The sequence below is a fragment of the Cajanus cajan genome, chromosome 11, assembly GCF_000230855.2.
Source record: "Cajanus cajan strain Asha chromosome 11, NIPB_CcT2T_4, whole genome shotgun sequence".
Lineage (NCBI taxonomy): Eukaryota > Viridiplantae > Streptophyta > Magnoliopsida > Fabales > Fabaceae > Cajanus > Cajanus cajan.
Genome location: NC_138527.1, coordinates 32,421,111 through 32,439,237, shown reverse-complemented (window position 1 = coordinate 32,439,237; position 18,127 = coordinate 32,421,111). Strand labels below are relative to the sequence as shown.

The 18,127-nt window shown below is 36.2% G+C and overlaps 3 protein-coding genes across 3 annotated transcripts; 1 reads left to right on the top strand and 2 right to left on the bottom strand.

Moving 5' to 3' along the window:
• Window positions 1–2,532: 2,532 nt before the first annotated feature.
• On the bottom strand, window positions 2,533–5,928 carry LOC109800804 (transcription initiation factor TFIID subunit). The gene is made up of 5 exons (XM_020361684.3): window positions 5,509–5,928; window positions 4,663–5,393; window positions 4,046–4,178; window positions 3,339–3,703; window positions 2,533–3,255 (listed from the first exon to the last, which is right to left on the bottom strand). The coding sequence occupies exons 1-5, from the start codon at window positions 5,830–5,832 to the stop codon at window positions 3,129–3,131; spliced, it is 1,680 nt and encodes a 559-aa protein (XP_020217273.1). The 5' UTR covers window positions 5,833–5,928; the 3' UTR covers window positions 2,533–3,128.
• A 3,154-nt stretch (window positions 5,929–9,082) lies between these two features.
• LOC145953061 (uncharacterized) lies at window positions 9,083–16,271 on the bottom strand. The gene is made up of 2 exons (XM_083066643.1): window positions 12,709–16,271; window positions 9,083–9,248 (listed from the first exon to the last, which is right to left on the bottom strand). The coding sequence occupies exons 1-2, from the start codon at window positions 14,623–14,625 to the stop codon at window positions 9,222–9,224; spliced, it is 1,944 nt and encodes a 647-aa protein (XP_082922769.1). The 5' UTR covers window positions 14,626–16,271; the 3' UTR covers window positions 9,083–9,221.
• Window positions 16,272–16,315: 44 nt separating this feature from the next.
• On the top strand, window positions 16,316–18,127 carry LOC109800806 (7-deoxyloganetic acid glucosyltransferase). Its single transcript, XM_020361685.3, has 2 exons — window positions 16,316–16,965; window positions 17,051–18,127. Exons 1-2 carry the CDS (start codon window positions 16,449–16,451, stop codon window positions 17,989–17,991), a joined length of 1,458 nt encoding a protein of 485 aa, XP_020217274.2. The 5' UTR covers window positions 16,316–16,448; the 3' UTR covers window positions 17,992–18,127.

Genomic DNA, 18,127 nt, shown 5'->3' with positions numbered 1-18,127 from the left:
AATCTTTGTGGTTTGTGCATCTTTGTCAACGTGATTTAGGAGTTAGATTAAAAGTTTTGAAGAACTGAAGGAAAAAAATATGCGTATAAAAATTTCTCAACATTCTATTATTATTTTAAATAATTATCAATTAATAAGCCAGAATTTATCATGTGAATATATATATATATTTGTCTATAGTTCTTCCAGTGTATATTTAACATCCATTAGTAGCGTATTTTTTATTTATTAATATCCGAAGTGTAACAGTGCATCCAATATATTTGAAATTTATTTAAGGTCATTTGCTACTCATTAGCATGGTGAGTGATAACTCATAATAACTATCGAGTTTTGAGATTGGTTTAGGGTTTAGGATTTAAGAGATTGGCCAGTCCCATCTATACAACTCGGTAGTAATTTCGTTTTTGAGCAATCTTGCTCAATCTCGAGCTTCCTTGGGTAATCTTGAGCAATCTCGCTCCCTCTATTACTAAAAGCAAAAATTAGTGATTTCTTAATTTTTTATTTGTTATTTTAAGAACTATGTCTTGTGTGAAATTTTGCATAATTTACTACTAAACATTGCTATTTTACTTTAATATAAAATTAAAATGTTGAATTATTATGTTATTTATAAATATTATAACATTTTTTTTATATTAAGTAAACTCTTATAAGTTTACGATTCTAGTTTATGAAATCTCAACCAAATCACATAAGCTTTCAAGATTGAGAACCTTGCTCATTAACATTATAATATTGATATTCTGTTTTGTAGAACATTGCCATTTCAAAGTAATGAAAGGCCTTCCTCCTTTCAAGAATGGGGGAAAATAGCACTATTTGAGAGGGCAGAAATATTGTTAGGCTGTCTATCACTAATTCATGATATTTTGATGTGAGGAAAATCATAGAGCTAGGTTCTTATAGAAGTTGCATACCTCCACAACATGAAATGAAATGTTTTTGCTTTCCACTTACCAGGCTTTGCCTCTTGCAGGCAAAACTGCAGCACAACAGCCCGTAATTAAATATATTTTTTTCAAATCCCATTTTTGATCCTTGTGATTCAGGTTCTTTTAAGTGTATATACCTTAAGTTACAGTTGTTGTGTAGATGTCTTTTATATGTTGTCGGAGTTAGCTTGATGAATTGGGCATTTGTTTGGTGTTTAGGGTTAAATAGAATTTTATGTACATGAAATATCACTCTTGTAGAGTGAAAGAGGTATATTTCAGATGATAAAGTGTACATATATAATGAATTCTAAAGTAATTAACATTACAATGTTAATTTTTTTTATTAATGGATATAATTGTTGTGTTTTATTTTTATTTTTATTTTAGTTGAGTTAAATTCAATGTATTTTTGTATAGGACGGAAATGTATAATTCGTCTAGTAAAGCATGAATTACAAACTTCACTTTCTATGCCTACCGTCTGTTCAAAGGTATTTTTAAATTACTATTATAGTTTGAATTAGTTTTATTAAAACTAGCATAAAAAAGTCACTCGGTGCACTACACTGTATTAGAAAGAGAAAATAATTTTTTTTAATGACAATTATTGTAGTTTTAAAATAAATAAAAAAGAATGAAAAATTACTTGCAAAAAAAAGTGATTTTAAGAAGTTTAGAATAAGTAAAGGAGAAAATGGTTTATGGAAAAAGGAAACTAAAAGTTATCATGACCCTTTATATAATGGATTAAATTATTACTATTTATTATGAATGTTATTCGACTTTAAAATAATTGGGAGCATTATAGTGGTATATGAACAAATGCAATCCAGAGAGAAGTGATAAATAGTTATACACGATCTAATGCTATAAAAAAAATCAGATAATTACATCTTGCCACTGTTTTTAAATAGATCACTTTCAAAAATAATTTTTCATTTTTATATGTAGACTTCTTTTGAAAATATTCTTTAAGTTTAAAATCAAATATATTTTCAGTGTTAGTTTTCTGATTTCGTTGGAGTTCCAATAATTTATCCTAATTGAAATTCTCCTACCTTATATTTTCATTGTCATCTTTAATGAAATAACACAATTCGATTTTTTTAATGTAAAAAAGGATATTTCCATATTAAATATTAAAATATAAACCCACATACAACAATTAGAAGCAGAACTATAACAAATAGCTACAAAAATCAAGCGCGGCTCATGAAAAAAACATATATATCAAGCACGGATCAGGACAAAAATGGGAGAATGCAACGTAAACTGGGTTGGGGAACACTAAATAAAAAAGGCACGTCAAATCCATAGGCGTCCCCTTATTACTGTGTCTCTCTTTTTTGAACTAATTTTCCCTTAATTGATTAATCTCCCACTTGAAAAGTAAAAAAATATCTCGTTGGATCAAATGAAAGGCTCGTTTCTTGAATGAATAGGAAGGAAGCAAATGACACAGTAAAATTTCCTTCAAATTTATGTTTAAATAATCTCGCAGACATTAACGTAGAGGAACAAACCAAGAGCGAAGAGTACTAAAGGATAGTTACACATTTCAGGTTAAAGGAAGTGAAAACCAGTGAAGCACTGAAAAAAAAAAATCCCTAGCAATTTATGTGGCTGTCAAATAAATAATCACAAAAATTAAGGCAGATGCTCTATCTTTTATCTGTTACAGAACATCCCTGGCAGAAATTAGTACACAATGAGAGCAATTGATTTGTAAAACAAAATATAGTGAACTACACAAGTACCTCCCGAAGATTCATAAAATTGCACATAATCCCTATTTTTTTTAACATTTACATCAAACGTCCCTTATAGAAGAACACGGTTCAATATTTTTTTAACAATTGAGAGAAGCTAATTTAATGTTTGAGGAATGTTGGCGTCATGTTTTACAAATAATCAAGGGGAATTGGTGAGGTAAAAAAAAAGTAGGGAATTTATCTGCAATTTCACAAAATCTCAGGAAGTGTCAGTATCAGTGTAATTAACTTAAATATATTTGACCCACGATGATTGATGGCACACTTGCTGGGATGTACTATGTGTGAGCTACTATACAAAGTAAACTGAAAAAGAAGTTCCATTACAATAAAGGCCATTTCAAATTTTGACACCATACCGAATTCAAAGGACCTCTGGGGATGCACACCCCAGCTGACTAAAATACTAGAAAGGCTATTTACCATTAGGAGAAGTCAGTCTATTTTCCTCCAGATCATGCTTCGTTGTAGAGTCCCCCCCACCCATCAATTCTGAGAAGCCCTCCACCTTCACAGGCGGGGCTCTAACCATGCCAATGTTCCTATATGCAAACAATAAAGCATTAATAAAGATAACATAATAAGCCAACCTAGCAGCAGCATTCATTAAATTGAAGTAACTTACGGAGACTGCATCGAAGGGATCTGTAAGGAACTCATCTGTCTGAACTGAGTGCCAGATTGAGAATGGAAATTTGACATTGCAGCCATCTGCTGCTGCTGCTGCTGCTGTTGCCTAAACTGCATTTGAGGATGTCTAGAAGTGAAGGCATTACTATCCATAGGTAGATCCTGATTTTCAATCTTGACTTGAACCAATGGTCTTTCCTTATCTACATCCATTGCAGGGCGCGGAGTAGATGCTTGGCGCCTTCGCATTCTCTCTAATTGCTGTTGTTGTTGTTGTTGTTGCTGTTGTTGTTGAAAAGCCATATTTTGGGAATGAATAATCTGCTGCATCTGTGGATGCATCTGCCTCTGCATCTGAATCTGCACATTAATAATACATTGTCATTGAGTAAGACTGCATCGCATAAATTATTAATCACGACATAGATTTAAAATTGCATGTGAACTGCAGTCTCATACATATTCATATTCAAATAACATTCAACCTATAAAAATCATTTTTGGATAGATGCTACAAACAATGGTCACTGGTCAATGCAAAAGAAAAAAGAATCATAATTCAACTTGAGGCATGGGGTAAATTCTGTTTTGAGGAAGCACCAAATACATCTATGTCTCACTGCCTGTGCCCTTGCTCATGTCAATGCATCACAGTAGTAGCTTACAAAATTAAATAATGCACAAAGAAGTAGATGTATGTACTTGTTGAGATAGCCGAAGGGAACTCTGCTGCTGTTGTTGCACCTGTGGTTGCATTCCATGAACTTGTTGCTGACTCTGTTGTACAACATTCTTGGAGCCATCTCTAACCACATCCACTAATGGTGCAAAATTACTGTGAGCAAGAGCAACAAAGTTAAAGTGCATCCTTTGCATGTCTAAGATATTATGATTTAAATGCCAAAAATAAATCGGGTAACTTTGCCTAAAATGCTTGCCCAACCACCATATACATCTATGCACACACAAGTTCACAGTACCACAATTTGTATTCACATATCCCTCCTCCTTTCCCCCGTTCCCTGGTTTTTATTTCTTGAATCTTTACAAAGTAATAACATAGTCTTAGAGCAAATAGTAATCACCTTGTGAAACATTAATGCAGAGCAAGATTAACATATTCATCCATGCTACAAACATTTAGCAGTAAACTGCATTTTACTGAATTCATACGAAAAAAAAAATTGACACAGGCCAACAAAAAATCCAAATAAGGTACAACAATATCAAATAACAGAACACCAGATAAACTAAATTTGAATATACATAAATTTATTTTCACCAAACTAAACAGTTAACCAAGAAGAATTTAAACTCACCTAAACCCCACTGTCTTAAGCAACATCTTGAGAAGCTCAATGGCCGAGCACTGTTTCTTATAACTATCAGCAAGCACTCTCAGATTCGTTCCTATTTTACAAATGCGTTCGCTCAGCACCTCAGAGAAGTCCTCAACAGAAGCTTCTATGGCACCTTCAAACCCCACGCCCAACAAGATCCGCGCCACCGCCTTCTGCGCCAGCTTCGCCGCTTGCTCAGGCCCAACCACTCTCCCACTCCCCTCACTTCCAAGTTTCCCACGGCCCAAGCTTCCTCCATGGTCCACACTACCGTGCTCAGGCCTAACCCCGAGCCTCTCCATCATAACAGAACTCCTACTCGTAACAGGAGGCAAGGTATCAAGAACACTAAGCACCTTCACAGCCTTCTGGCTACTATTATTATTATTCTCCACTCTATCACTCAACGAAAGCGCACTATCAGGCACGCAGTTCAACGCAAACGTTATCTCCGGAAAAACAACGGGATCATCGTCCACAGCTAAATTACCGCTATTAGCGCGATCCGCGACGGAATTCACATCTTCCTTAAACGCGACGCGGCGTTTCTTGTGACTACTAGCGTAGGCGAGATAGGAAGCCATCTCCGCCGGCGAACGCGATTCGCCGGAAACTAAGTTGTTAGCCTTGTACTTATCAATAACCTGATTGTACCAGGTTTCAGGGAGTTCAGATTCGACGTACCTGGATCCGGTGGCTTTGGATTGATTCTGCGTGAAATTAGAAGAAAAAGAAAAGAATGTAAGTGAAATAGGAAGAAGGAAATTAACGGCGAAAGCGAAAGCGAAAGCGAAAGCGGAGAGGTAGGGTTTTTGTTTGGAGAACCTTAGAGTCATGTTGCGCGTTGTCGAGGGTGAAGTAGACGTCGTCGGCGTGCAATTGAAGGTAGGTAGGGTTGAGGCGGTGGAGGGAGGGGCTAGGGCTGAGGGAGAGAGAGGCGGAGGCTTTGTCGAAGAGGAGGGCGCGGACACGGAGCTGGAGAGGGATGTGAGTGGTGGAGCTGATGAAGGAGTCCCAGGCGGAGGGGGAAGAGAGGAAGGGGGCGAAGTTCGCGTAGGTGGAGTCGCCCAGCCATGTTCGCCACACGCCGCACGTGTCCAGCTTCCGCGCCAGTTCGTAGCCGCGCCCGTCCTCCCCCAGCAGAGCCATTGCCACCGCCCAACTCACCACTCTCTTTTCCTTTTGTTTTGGTCAAACGCCTTTAACTGGACTCTTGGGCCGCCTCCTGCATCCCTGGCCCGTTCAACTTTTACCACTCCGCAAGTCAAGATAACATATATTACTACTGTCGACTGTTGTTGAGTGCAAGGTATAATATTATTATATTTTAGCTATTAACGAATTATTTCTATAAAAAAAAATTGAAATGTAATTCAAAATTCGACTTAAAAGAGGATAAATCGAATGGAATGCGTTGTTGAAAATAACAAGTATACAAATAACAATAAAGATAAAGAGATATAATTTCAGATTAATTGAGAGAGAAAATGTTTTAATTTGTTGTGGGATTTTTTTTGTAAAATGCAGATTTAAATTAGATAAATTGAATATTAAAAGTGTCTAACTAAAAAGCCAGAAAAATAAAGATTTCACTCTCCAAATTATATATTTTAATTTTTAATATTGGTGTAAAAATAGCTTAAAAGTTTTATATTGATAGATTGTCTTGGTGAATATCTTTTATTGTGAATTAATTAAAAATTACTTTGGACGTGACATTTAAATTATTTATTACAATAAATAATTATAATGTACATGATAATATATTATTAGAGGAAAGTCTAAAAAAATTATATTATCCTTATATTCTAATTAAATTCATAATTTTAGTTCAAGCACAATCCATAACAAAAATGGAGATGATTCTTTCACTGCCCATCATTAGAGTTTTGGTAGTTTATTTGTATCTTGGACTTATGTTATATCACCATTTTGATATCAACAAAATAATATATCTTATTTCATGGTTTATTTCATCTGATCCTTTTAGGTTTTAAAACATTAGTTTAATGAATTTGACTTTGTTATATTCATTATAGTGAAGAATTTCATTTTATGTTTGTGACACTATATTAGGATTCATCATAAAGCGAATAATTAATTGTAAAGATAAGAGATTAATTTGATTTTGCGATAAAATTTGCTTTAACTCTAAAATACATTGTTCTAATCATTTTGGGGCAATTTCCTTTCGTTGAAACCTTCCTCCACTAATTGATATATGCTTTTTAAGATGGCTACAATGCCATTTTTTCTTCATGTCTTCATGAAATTTTTGTAACATAGGTGATGGACTTATAGAATATCCAAGTTTTTCTTGTTGTTGTTGTTGTTTTTTTTTATTTTTATGAATGAGGTGACCTCTTTTTTTGCACACGATCCTCAAGAGTAACGTTGCGTAAGTTCCTTGTCTATTTGGTATTGGCTATTTTGAGTGAGGATTAAATTAAATTGATAATGATCTCGTTAGGGTGATAATATACAAAATAAATATTTACCTATTGTAGTAATGTTGACGGTATATATACGCGTTAGAGCTAAACTTAGATTCCTTGACATAGAATCTAAAGTATTTTATAAGTAATTATATGCTATTTTAGAGTAGCAATATGATACTTTTACCCTTGCTTGAGGTGTAATTCCGTGTCCATGAGTACAAGTTATAAATTTTCTTATTATCGATATTGACTTTGATTAACATTTGTGATTTAGAGCAATTGTATGGTTGGGCTTGACCTATCAAAAGAAATTAGGCTTGAGCCAATCCATAACAAAAATGGAAAAAAAAATGAAATCTCATATAATATTGTTGTTTGATACCTACTAATATTTTTTTAAGAAAAATTACTAGTGCTTTACAATAATAGTTTACCATAATAATTATATATTCATTGAATACTCCTTAATATATACATATATTAATCTTAAATATCAACTATTACATATAAAATGGACGTGTTATTTATCTTTTAGGATAAAATATATTTTTTTAGTTTTTATAATTTTTCTTATTTTAAATTTTTCTAATTTTTATAGTTTAAAATAAATATTTTCAATCCTTATATTTATTTATCTTCAAGTTTAAAATACATTTTTTTTCTCTATATTTATAAATTTTTTAATTCTTTTAGTCTTTATTATTATCTTTTTTGTAATTTTTTATGTTGACATGAGAGAAGTATTGATTTAAGTTTATGCATCTAATATCAAATTTATTTTATTAAAATTACTATAAATTAAACCTCTTAACCCTCACTTGCAATGTTTATTATTAAGAAATATTTTTTTATTATCATAAAATTGGAGACTTTTACCTGATTAACATAAAATGGATAATATAATTTTTTATAACAATATGTGATAGGATTCCTAATTTGCACAAGGAATGAAGAAGGATCTTTTGGGTTCAAAAATCTGGAACTTAATTTTCTGGAATTAGAATGCCAGAAATGAAGGTAAAAGGATACAGTAAAAAAAAATGAATGAAGGAAGAATCACTCTTCCAAGGAAAAGGCTTCACACAAAGAATTGTGGTTTATCCTTTGATATGCCCAAACTCTTGAATCACTCAAGAACAATTAGAGAATTACTCTCAGTAATTAAAACTCAAATTCTGATCTGATTTTGTTCATCCCCATGGGCAGCTTATATAGCTTACAATCAACAACCTTCACTTACATTAGTGGACAAATAATGGACTCCACTAAGCCTGAATTATGACCACTAATGACAAAATATTATAAAAAAACACTTTAGTGGGCAATTATTGAACTTCCACTAAGCCTAACAATTATGACCACTAAAACATTAAATAAAACACATGCTAAATTCGTGCACCCCTCTGGTATGCCTCATGGCTGACTCATCCCAAAGGTTTTGGGCCTTATTTGATAAAAATAACTTGCTTAAAAAACTAGCCCAATAAGTGGTGCAGCCCAAAAAGAGTTGGCAGCCACTTTAACAAGAGTTTTAGGCCTTTATTTACTAATTACAATTACTAAGAACACCATAGAGTAATTAGGCTTCATAATCCTTGATACAATTCACCATCTTGGCCTTGTTTTCATCTTTAGGCATTTCTTCAAGAATGAGGGCCGTAACTTGTTGCAAAGCATCTTTGGCCTTTTTAGTCCTCGCCCTAGTCATTGGTCCTCCAAGTCCTTTGAGTGCTCCTAAATCCTTGCCCATGTCCTCATCATTCCCTCCCTCTTGAGAAGAATTTGTCCTCAAATCAAAGTCTCCATCTTCTACATCAAAGAGAGATAAATCAGAAACATTAAAAGTGGAACTAACATTGTACTCACCGGGCAATTCAATCTTGTAAGCATTGTCATTTATTCTTTCAAGTACTTGAAATAGACCATCCCCTCTTGGCAAAAGCTTTGATTTCCTTTGTTCCGGAAATCTTTCCTTTCTCATGTGTACCCAAACCCAATCACCAGGTTGAAACACAACTTTCTTTCGCCCTTTGTTAGCATGTTTTGCGTAGCTCTCATTTTTCTTCTCAATTTGAGCCTTCACACGTTCGTGTAACTTCTTCACATAGTCTGCTTTGGCCTGCCCTTCTTTATGTTTAAAAACAGAAATGTTAGGCATAGGCAATAAATCAAGAGGAGTCAATGGGTTAAAACCATACACAACCTCAAAAGGTGAACAATTTGTGGTGCTATGGACAGCCCTATTATATGCAAATTCAACATGAGGCAAACTTGCTTCCCAATATTTAATATTTTTTTTTAAAACAGTCCTAAGCAAGGTTCCCAAAGTTCTATTGACTACCTCAGTTTGTCCATCAGTTTGTGGGTGACAAGTTGTTGAAAATAATAATTTAGTACCTATCTTTCCCCACAAAGTCCTCCAAAAATGACTAAGGAATTTAGCATCCCTATCACTTACAATACTCCTTGGCACACCATGAAGTCTCACAACTTCTTTGAAAAACAAATCAGCCACATGACACGCATCATCTACCTTTTTGCAAGGTATGAAATGTGCCATTTTTGAGAACCTGTCAACAACCACAAAAATAGAATCTTTGCCATTCTTTGTTCTAGGCAGTCCTAACACAAAGTCCATAGATATGTCAATCCAAGGATATTCAGGAGTTGGCAAAGGAGTATACAATCCTTGCGGTAATGATTTAGATTTAGCCATTTTGCACACAACACAATGTTCACAAAATTTTTGCACATCACGTTTCATATGAGGCCAAAAAAAATGTTCTTGTAAAATTTCCAAAGTCTTTTTAATCCCAAAGTGCCCCATCAAACCACCACCATGTGATTCACTAACAAGCAATTCTCTAATGGAACATGCAGGCACACACAATTTGTTTTCTTTAAATAAAAACCCATTGTGCTTAAAATACCCATTTTGAGATAATTTCTCACATGCAGCATATATTTCACCAAAAGTTTCATCAGAAGCATACATTTCTTTCAAAGATTCAAATCCAAGCAATTTAGTTTCAAGAGTGGAAAGTAATGTATGTCTCCTTGATAAAGCATCAGCCACAATGTTCCCTTTGCCCCTTTTATGTTTTATGACATAGGGAAATTGTTCCAAAAACTCCACCCACTTGGCATGCCTCTTGTTAAGCTTGCCTTGTCCCTTCAAATACCTTAGGGACTCATGATCACTATGTATTACAAATTCTTTGGGAAAAAGATAGTGTTGCCATGTTTTCAAAGCTCTTACCAAGGCATACAATTCCTTATCATAAGTGGAAAAGTTAAGGGCAGCCCCACGTAATTTTTCACTAAAATAAGCAATTGGATGGCCTTCTTGTAACAACACAGCCCCAATACCAACATTGGAAGCATCACATTCAATTTCAAAAGATTTAGCAAAGTTTGGTAAAGCAAGAATAGGCGCATTGGTTAACCTTTGCTTAAGAGCAACAAAGGCTTCCTCTTGTTTCTCTCCCCACTTAAAACCCACATGTTTCTTTACTACTTCATTAAGAGGTGCTGCCAAGGTGCTAAAGTCCTTAACAAACCTCCTATAAAAACTTGCCAAACCATGGAAACTTCTCACTTCACTCACGGATTTAGGTGTGGGCCATTCTTGGATGGCCTTAACCTTTTCCTCATCTACTTGTACTCCTTTAGAACTTACAACAAAACCAAGGAATACAACATGATCAGTACAAAACACACATTTTTCAAGATTGGCAAACAAATGTTCTTCCTTAAGCACATTCAAAACAGATTTCAAATGTTCCACATGCAATTCAAGAGAAGTGCTATAGACAAGAATATCATCAAAATATACTACAACAAATTTGCCAATAAATTCCCTCAAAACATGGTTCATCAATCTCATGAAAGTACTGGGTGCATTAGTTAAGCCAAAAGGCATAACCAACCACTCATACAAACCATATTTTGTTTTAAAAGCAGTTTTCCATTCATCACTGTTGAGATTTCCGTTGAAGTACTTTTGTTATAATTGAAATTTAGTTTAATTCCATCAACGGTCTCAAACACGGCAAGTATACCGGCCGTTCAAGTAGTAAAAATATCGTATCCACAGGGATTAGAAGGTAATATAAGCATTTATTGACTATTCGTGACTAAAGAATAATTCCAATTTATAATTTGTCATGTAAATGTGAGATGAAGAGCATGACTATTGGAATGTTAAAACTATAAAGAGATTAGTTTTAGAATGGGAAAGAGTAGAAATGGGATAATGGTATTGTGAGGCTGTGGGGGTCAGATTTCACCGAACGTAACACTAATGTATCCTTAATCTCTTGTTAAATTCATTGCTTAGTCAACCCAATAGTTTACTCAAACCTAATCCCTTAGAGCAAGAGCCTAGGTGCGGATATTGAATATCAATCCCTTGAGTACCCAATACCTACACCCGCATTACGGGCTAGGGTTTAAGACTACTAATGGGTCAAGCTCTATCCCTAGATACAATCTCCACTAGGCATATGTTCCAGAACTAATTTCAAAGGTATTTCCCAATACTCAATGGAACCTTAAATCATGCAAAGGGTGATCAATCCAAAGCAAGCATTAAGCAAAGAAACAAACACAACAATGAATGAAACAACAAATATATATATCATTGAAAACGTAAGGATTACAATAGAGTATGTTGGCTACATCTAACCCCACAAAATGGGTGAAACCACTCAACAAAGAGGGCAAATACAAAATAGAGACGGAAGAGGAAGTGAAGAACCGAAGGAAAGATCCGCACACGGACGATCCCAAGCCCTGGGAATCCCTTCCGCAGCTCCTGGAGGTGCCCAATGTGAGAATGGGGAGAAAGATCCCCGAAAATGGCTTCAAATACGAGCCTGGGAGATCAGATTAGGGTTCCGCGCCCGGCGCACAATTCTTCGCGCCCGGCGCAAGTTCTTCCAGAGAAGTCAAGCACTCTCTGTCTCAACACAAGCCCGGCGCAATTCCTTTTGCGCCCGGCTTAATTCTTTTTGCGCCCGGCTTAATTCCTTTTGCGCCCGGCTTAATATAACTGGCAGAGATGAAATACTCTGTTTTTGTCACGCCCAGCGCAGGTTATATTGAGCCCGGCGCAGAACCTCTTCTCTGCTCCTTAGCTTCTTAGGTTTCCAATCCTAAGAGTCTTCAACTTTCCACTCTTCCTCAATACCTGCACAAAAAATGAGGTGGATTAAGGTATTGTTAGATGAATTTGGGTTAGTTATATCTGCACACAAAATGAACCAAAAAGAGAACAATTATATTGCAATGGTTCAAAGGATGAGTGGAATTTGTTCAATAAGCCTCATCCAAAAAGAGGTAAAATTGAGACTTAACAATCACCCTCTCTAATTCTAATTTGATTATACCCACTTTTCAAATCAATTTTAGAGAAAAAACTTGCACCATGCAATTCATCAAGCAAATCATCAAGTCTAGGAATTGGGTGCCTATATTTTATGGTGATGTTATTTAGAGCCCTACAATCAGAACACATTCTCCATGTACCATCTTTTTTAGGGACCAAAATTACTGGAACAGCACAAGGACTCATGCTATTTCTTACCCATCCTTTGGCCATGAGTTCATCCACTTGCTTTTGTATTTCTTGCGTTTCTTGTGGATTGCTTCTATAAGCTGGCTTATTGGGTAAAGAAGCTCCTGGAATGAGATCAATTTGGTGTTCAATTCCCCTCAAAGGTGGTAGTCCACTTAGTATGCTTGATGGAAAAACATCACGAAATTCCTGCAAAAGAGATTTAACACTAGAAGGTATTTCCAATTCATCAAAAGTGTTAGTGTTTAAAATCTGATTTTTGCAATACATTAGATAAAGGGGCTGTTTAGCAAGGAACAACCTCTTCACCTCACTCTTTGTTGCCAAAAGACTCTCTCTTCTCTCAAGTGTTTCACTCCTTTTCTTTTTTTTAAATTTTTGTTCACTCTTTTTCTCAAGATCACTTTCTTTTCTCTCCAAAGAAATCTTTTCTCTCATCCTCAATTGATCCTCACACACCTCTTTAGGACTCAAAGGCTTGAGGACAATCTTTTTATTTTGGTGCACAAAAGAAATCTTATTGGAATAGCCATCATGGATGGCTTTAGTGTCAAATTGCCAAGGCCTTCCTAAAAGTATGTGGCTGGCCTCCATTGGAACTACATCACATAGCACCTTATCTTTGTATTTTCCAATGGAAATCTCCACTTCTACTTGCTGCCTCACTTGCACCTCTCCATCCTCACTAAGCCACTGAAGTTTATATGGTCTAGGATGTGGTTTAGTGTCTAAATTTAGCTTTGACACTAATCTAGCACTAGCCACATTAGCGCAACTCCCTCCATCAATAATCACCATGCAAACCTTTCCATTGATGGAACACCTTGTGTGGAAAATATTCTCCCTTTGGCTTATTTCTAAAGGACTCATTTGACTACCCATCATTCTCCTTATCATCAATAAATCTCCCTCAAGGGCCTCCTCCTCCTCCTCAATGTCACCTTCCTCTTCTTCACTAACATCAGATTGGCTAGTGTAATCCCCATTCTCCTTGAGAACCATGGTCCTTTTGGTAGGACACTCATAGGCATAATGACCCATGCCTTGACACTTAAAACATTTTATGTCTTTACTCTTCTTTTGAGGCTGTTCTAGGGTCTTAGAGGATGATTTTACATGAGAAGTAGATGCTGGATTGCTTGAAGTGGCAGTCACCTCCTTCTTATTTTTGTCCTTCCAACTAAAGGAATTATAATTAGAAGAACTCTTCTTGGTCACACTTTTTCTTTTGAGTTGTTGTTCCACTTGAATGGATTTGTGCAGCAAATCTTCTATATCAACAAATTCCTGCAATTCAACAACATCACGAATATCATTATTCAAACCATTAATAAAACGAGCCATGGTTAGTTCCGGATCTTCTTCAACATTGGCTTGCATCATGAGCAAGTCCAATTCTTTGTAATACTCTTCAACTCCCTTGGTGCCTTGTGACAATTTTTGAAGTTTAAATTTCACATCTCTAGCATAGCTAGCTGGCACATAACGTTTCCTCATGAGCTTTTTCATTTCAGCCCAAGTCTCCACCAAAGGCTCTTCATTTCTCAACCTTTCTCTTTTCAACTTATTCCACCACACAAGTGCATAGTCTGAGAACTCAGCTGCTGCAAGTTTCACCTTTTGCTCTTCATCATAATTGTTACAAGTGAAAATATGTTCTATTTTGAGTTCCCATTCCACATAGGCTTCCGGATCACTCTTCCCCTTAAATGGAGGAACATTAAGTTTAATACCTTCAATTCTGTTTTGCCTAGGAGCACCAGCAATTCTTCCTCTCCTTTCTTCTTCATGATGTTCATAATTCTCTAATCGTTCAATTCTTCCATACAACTCCTCATTGTTTTCTCTCAATAATCTTTGCATTTGAGCATTAATAGCGTCGAACAAGAGTCTTTGTGTTCCATCCAAATGATCTCCATCTGCCATCTTCAAAAAAAAAACAAGAGTACTAACAAACACAAAGAAAATAGGACCTCACCACTCTTCTCACGTGTTTACACTCGTAAAAAGATCACTCTTTTTTTTTTTTTTATTTTTTTTTTTAAAGCAATTCAAAAATAGACAACACAAAGAACAAACCACAAATTTGATATTTTGTGTTAAAAGCAAGGTTCAGGGTAGGCTTAAAAAAAAAAGAAAGGAATGCAAAACAGTCACCTAAAATTCAAAAAGAAAACAAGGAAACTTAGGAATCAAAAACTGGAATTTTAGATAAGTTAGTAACACCCTTCAACCCAACCGAAATATTACCTTAAATTTTGAGTCTTAAGTGTTCTAAACGCATGAACCATTCAGCCACAACTTTTTTTTTTTATTTTATATATTCACGAATTTTTTTTTTTTAATACTATTCAGGCCTAATTTTTGCAATGGTTCAGAAATAAAGAAAGAACACTAAGGTAATATCAATGGTAATGAGAAATAATAAGGAAAGATGTTACCCAAAGAAATTCCAGCAAATGATGTGGATGACCCAAAAAAACCGGAGCTCTTGATACCAAATGATAGGATTCCTAATTTGCACAAGGAATGAAGAAGGATCTTTTGGGTTCAAAAATCTGGAACTTAATTTTCTGGAATTAGAATGCTAGAAATGAAGGTAAAAGGATACAGTAAAAAAAAATGAATGAAGGAAGAATCACTCTTCCAAGGAAAAGGCTTCACACAAAGAATTGTGGTTTATCCTTTGATATGCCCAAACTCTTGAATCACTCAAGAACAATTAGAGAATTACTCTCAGTAATTAAAACTCAAATTCTGATCTGATTTTGTTCATCCCCATGGGCAGCTTATATAGCTTACAATCAACAACCTTCACTTACATTAGTGGACAAATAATGGACTCCACTAAGCCTGAATTATGACCACTAATGACAAAATATTATAAAAAAACACTTTAGTGGGCAATTATTGAACTTCCACTAAGCCTAACAATTATGACCACTAAAACATTAAATAAAACACATGCTAAATTCGTGCACCCCTCTGGTATGCCTCATGGCTGACTCATCCCAAAGGTTTTGGGCCTTATTTGATAAAAATAACTTGCTTAAAAAACTAGCCCAATAAGTGGTGCAGCCCAAAAAGAGTTGGCAGCCACTTTAACAAGAGTTTTAGGCCTTTATTTACTAATTACAATTACTAAGAACACCATAGAGTAATTAGGCTTCATAATCCTTGATACAATTCACCATCTTGGCCTTGTTTTCATCTTTAGGCATTTCTTCAAGAATGAGGGCCGTAACTTGTTGCAAAGCATCTTTGGCCTTTTTAGTCCTCGCCCTAGTCATTGGTCCTCCAAGTCCTTTGAGTGCTCCTAAATCCTTGCCCATGTCCTCATCAATATGACTAAAAAGATTACAAAATTATAAGTGTAAAAATTAAAAAACTTATCTTAATCTATAAAAAATTAAAAAGAATCGAAAGAAAATAATTATATAAACTATAAAACACCTATTTTAAACTATAAAAAATAAAATAATTAAAAAATATAAGACTTAAAAAAATCAAATAATATATATACTAATAAAACAGCTGTACTCCAATTTGAACTGTGAAAACACGACAATTTGTTTTAAATAACATGGTGTCGCATCTAATTTTTATATTTTATTTTAAATAACAACGACTGAGTGAGTGAATGAAGTAATATATCTTGTACATTGCATCCTTTTCCTTAAGAAAAATTATCGGCCACAGGTTGCAGGTTGTGGTGTCGCATTAAGAAGAAAAAGAAGTCACAGTGAGAGATGCAGGCGGAAGAAAAAGACGAAGAAGGTGGCACCCATGTGCTCGTCTTCGCCGGTCCAGTGAAAGCCAACGTGAACTCCATGCTCAAGCTGGCACAGCTTCTCGCTCTCCACCGTTTCCACGTCACCTTCCTCAACACCGACCACATCCACCAGCGCCTCCGCCGCTTCGCCAACATCGAAGCTCTCTCGCAAACCTACCCCACCCTCCATTTCAAGACCATCCCCGACGGCCTCCCTCACGACCACCCTCGTTCCGGCCACCACGCATTAGCAGACCTCTATGCTTCCATGAACTCCCACGCAAAGCCTCTCCTCACAGACATTCTGCTCTCTCCACATCCAAACCCAACCGTCACCTGCCTCATAGCTGACGGATTCTTAGCAAGCCTCACCGCTGACGTGGCAGATCAGCTTCGGATACCACTCGTTCATTTTCGCGCAATCAGTGTTTCATGCTTCTGGACTTTCTTTTGTGCTCCAATCCTCTTTCAATCCAATCAACTTCCCATCAAAGGTATTATAATTATACTATTAATATATACGTGTTATAAAGCTTGTTTCAATACAAGAAACGTTCTAAATTATGAAACTCATTGAAGGAGAGGAAGACATGGATCGCATCATAACTACTATCCCAGGTATGGAAAACTTGCTCCGTTGTCGAGACCTTCCAAGTTTCTATCGAGGAGTCCAATCCGACACGGTGAAGCCTTTGAAATCCTCGGTGTTCGAGTCGCATCAAACGCTTCGAGCCCGCGCGCTGATACTCAACACTTTCGAGGACCTAGATGGTCCCGTGTTGTCCCAAATACGTGACAAGATTCCGCGAGTCTTCGCCATCGGTCCTCTCCATGCACAGTTGAACTGTAGAACGGAGTCCAACGCCAAAACGACGCCGTCCACGGCTTGTTTCTGGGAAGTGGACAGAACTTGCTTGACTTGGCTTGACTCACAGGCGTTGAAGTCAGTGATATATGTGAGCTTCGGTAGCATCACTACAATGACTAGGGAGAGGCTGATGGAGTTTTGGCACGGTTTGGTGAACAGTAAGAAGCGGTTCTTATGGGTGATGCGGCATGACTTGGTGGCAGGAGAAGACAATGATTACCGGATACCGGAAGAGCTTGAGGAAGGGACTAAGGAGAGGGGGTTCATTGTGGGCTGGGCCCCGCAAGAGGAGGTTCTGGCCCATAAGGCTATTGGTGGGTTCTTGACTCACAGTGGGTGGAACTCGACCTTGGAGAGTTTGGTGGCTGGTGTGCCCATGATTTGTTGGCCTTACTTTGCGGATCAGCAGATTAACAGCAGGTTTGTGAGTGAGGTTTGGAAACTTGGGTTGGACATGAAAGATGTGTGTGATAGACACGTTGTGGAGAACATGGTTAATGATCTTATGGATCATAGGAAGGAGGAGTTTCAGAGATCAGCTCAAGAAATGGCTATGTTGGCTCACAAGAGTCTGATTCCAGGTGGTTCATCTTATCATAGTCTCCATCAGTTGATTCGCTACATAAAGTCAATTAGCCAGGAAAATAATTAATACCACCATTAAGATGTGGGTTATTAATTTACTGTTTCACCCCATGCTTTTTATTCTTTTAAAACTCACCATAATTGATTTACTTTTAAAAGACTTGTCGTAATTGATTACACCAACGTTTGCGGATTGTCGACGA

Coding starts and splice junctions, on each gene's coding strand:
- LOC109800806 (XM_020361685.3), top strand. CDS start 16,449: ATGCAGGCGGAAGAAAAAGACGAAGAAGGTGGCACCCATGTGCTCGTC. Junction 16,966..17,050: donor CAATCAACTTCCCATCAAAG/GTATTATAATTA, acceptor AACTCATTGAAG/GAGAGGAAGACATGGATCGC.
- LOC145953061 (XM_083066643.1), bottom strand. CDS start 14,625: ATGGCAGATGGAGATCATTTGGATGGAACACAAAGACTCTTGTTCGAC. Junction 9,249..12,708: donor AACTCATGGCCAAAGGATGG/GTAAGAAATAGC, acceptor TTAAACATAAAG/AAGGGCAGGCCAAAGCAGAC.
- LOC109800804 (XM_020361684.3), bottom strand. CDS start 5,832: ATGGCTCTGCTGGGGGAGGACGGGCGCGGCTACGAACTGGCGCGGAAG. Junction 5,394..5,508: donor ACGCGCAACATGACTCTAAG/GTTCTCCAAACA, acceptor AATTTCACGCAG/AATCAATCCAAAGCCACCGG. Junction 4,179..4,662: donor CTTAAGACAGTGGGGTTTAG/GTGAGTTTAAAT, acceptor TCTTGCTCACAG/TAATTTTGCACCATTAGTGG.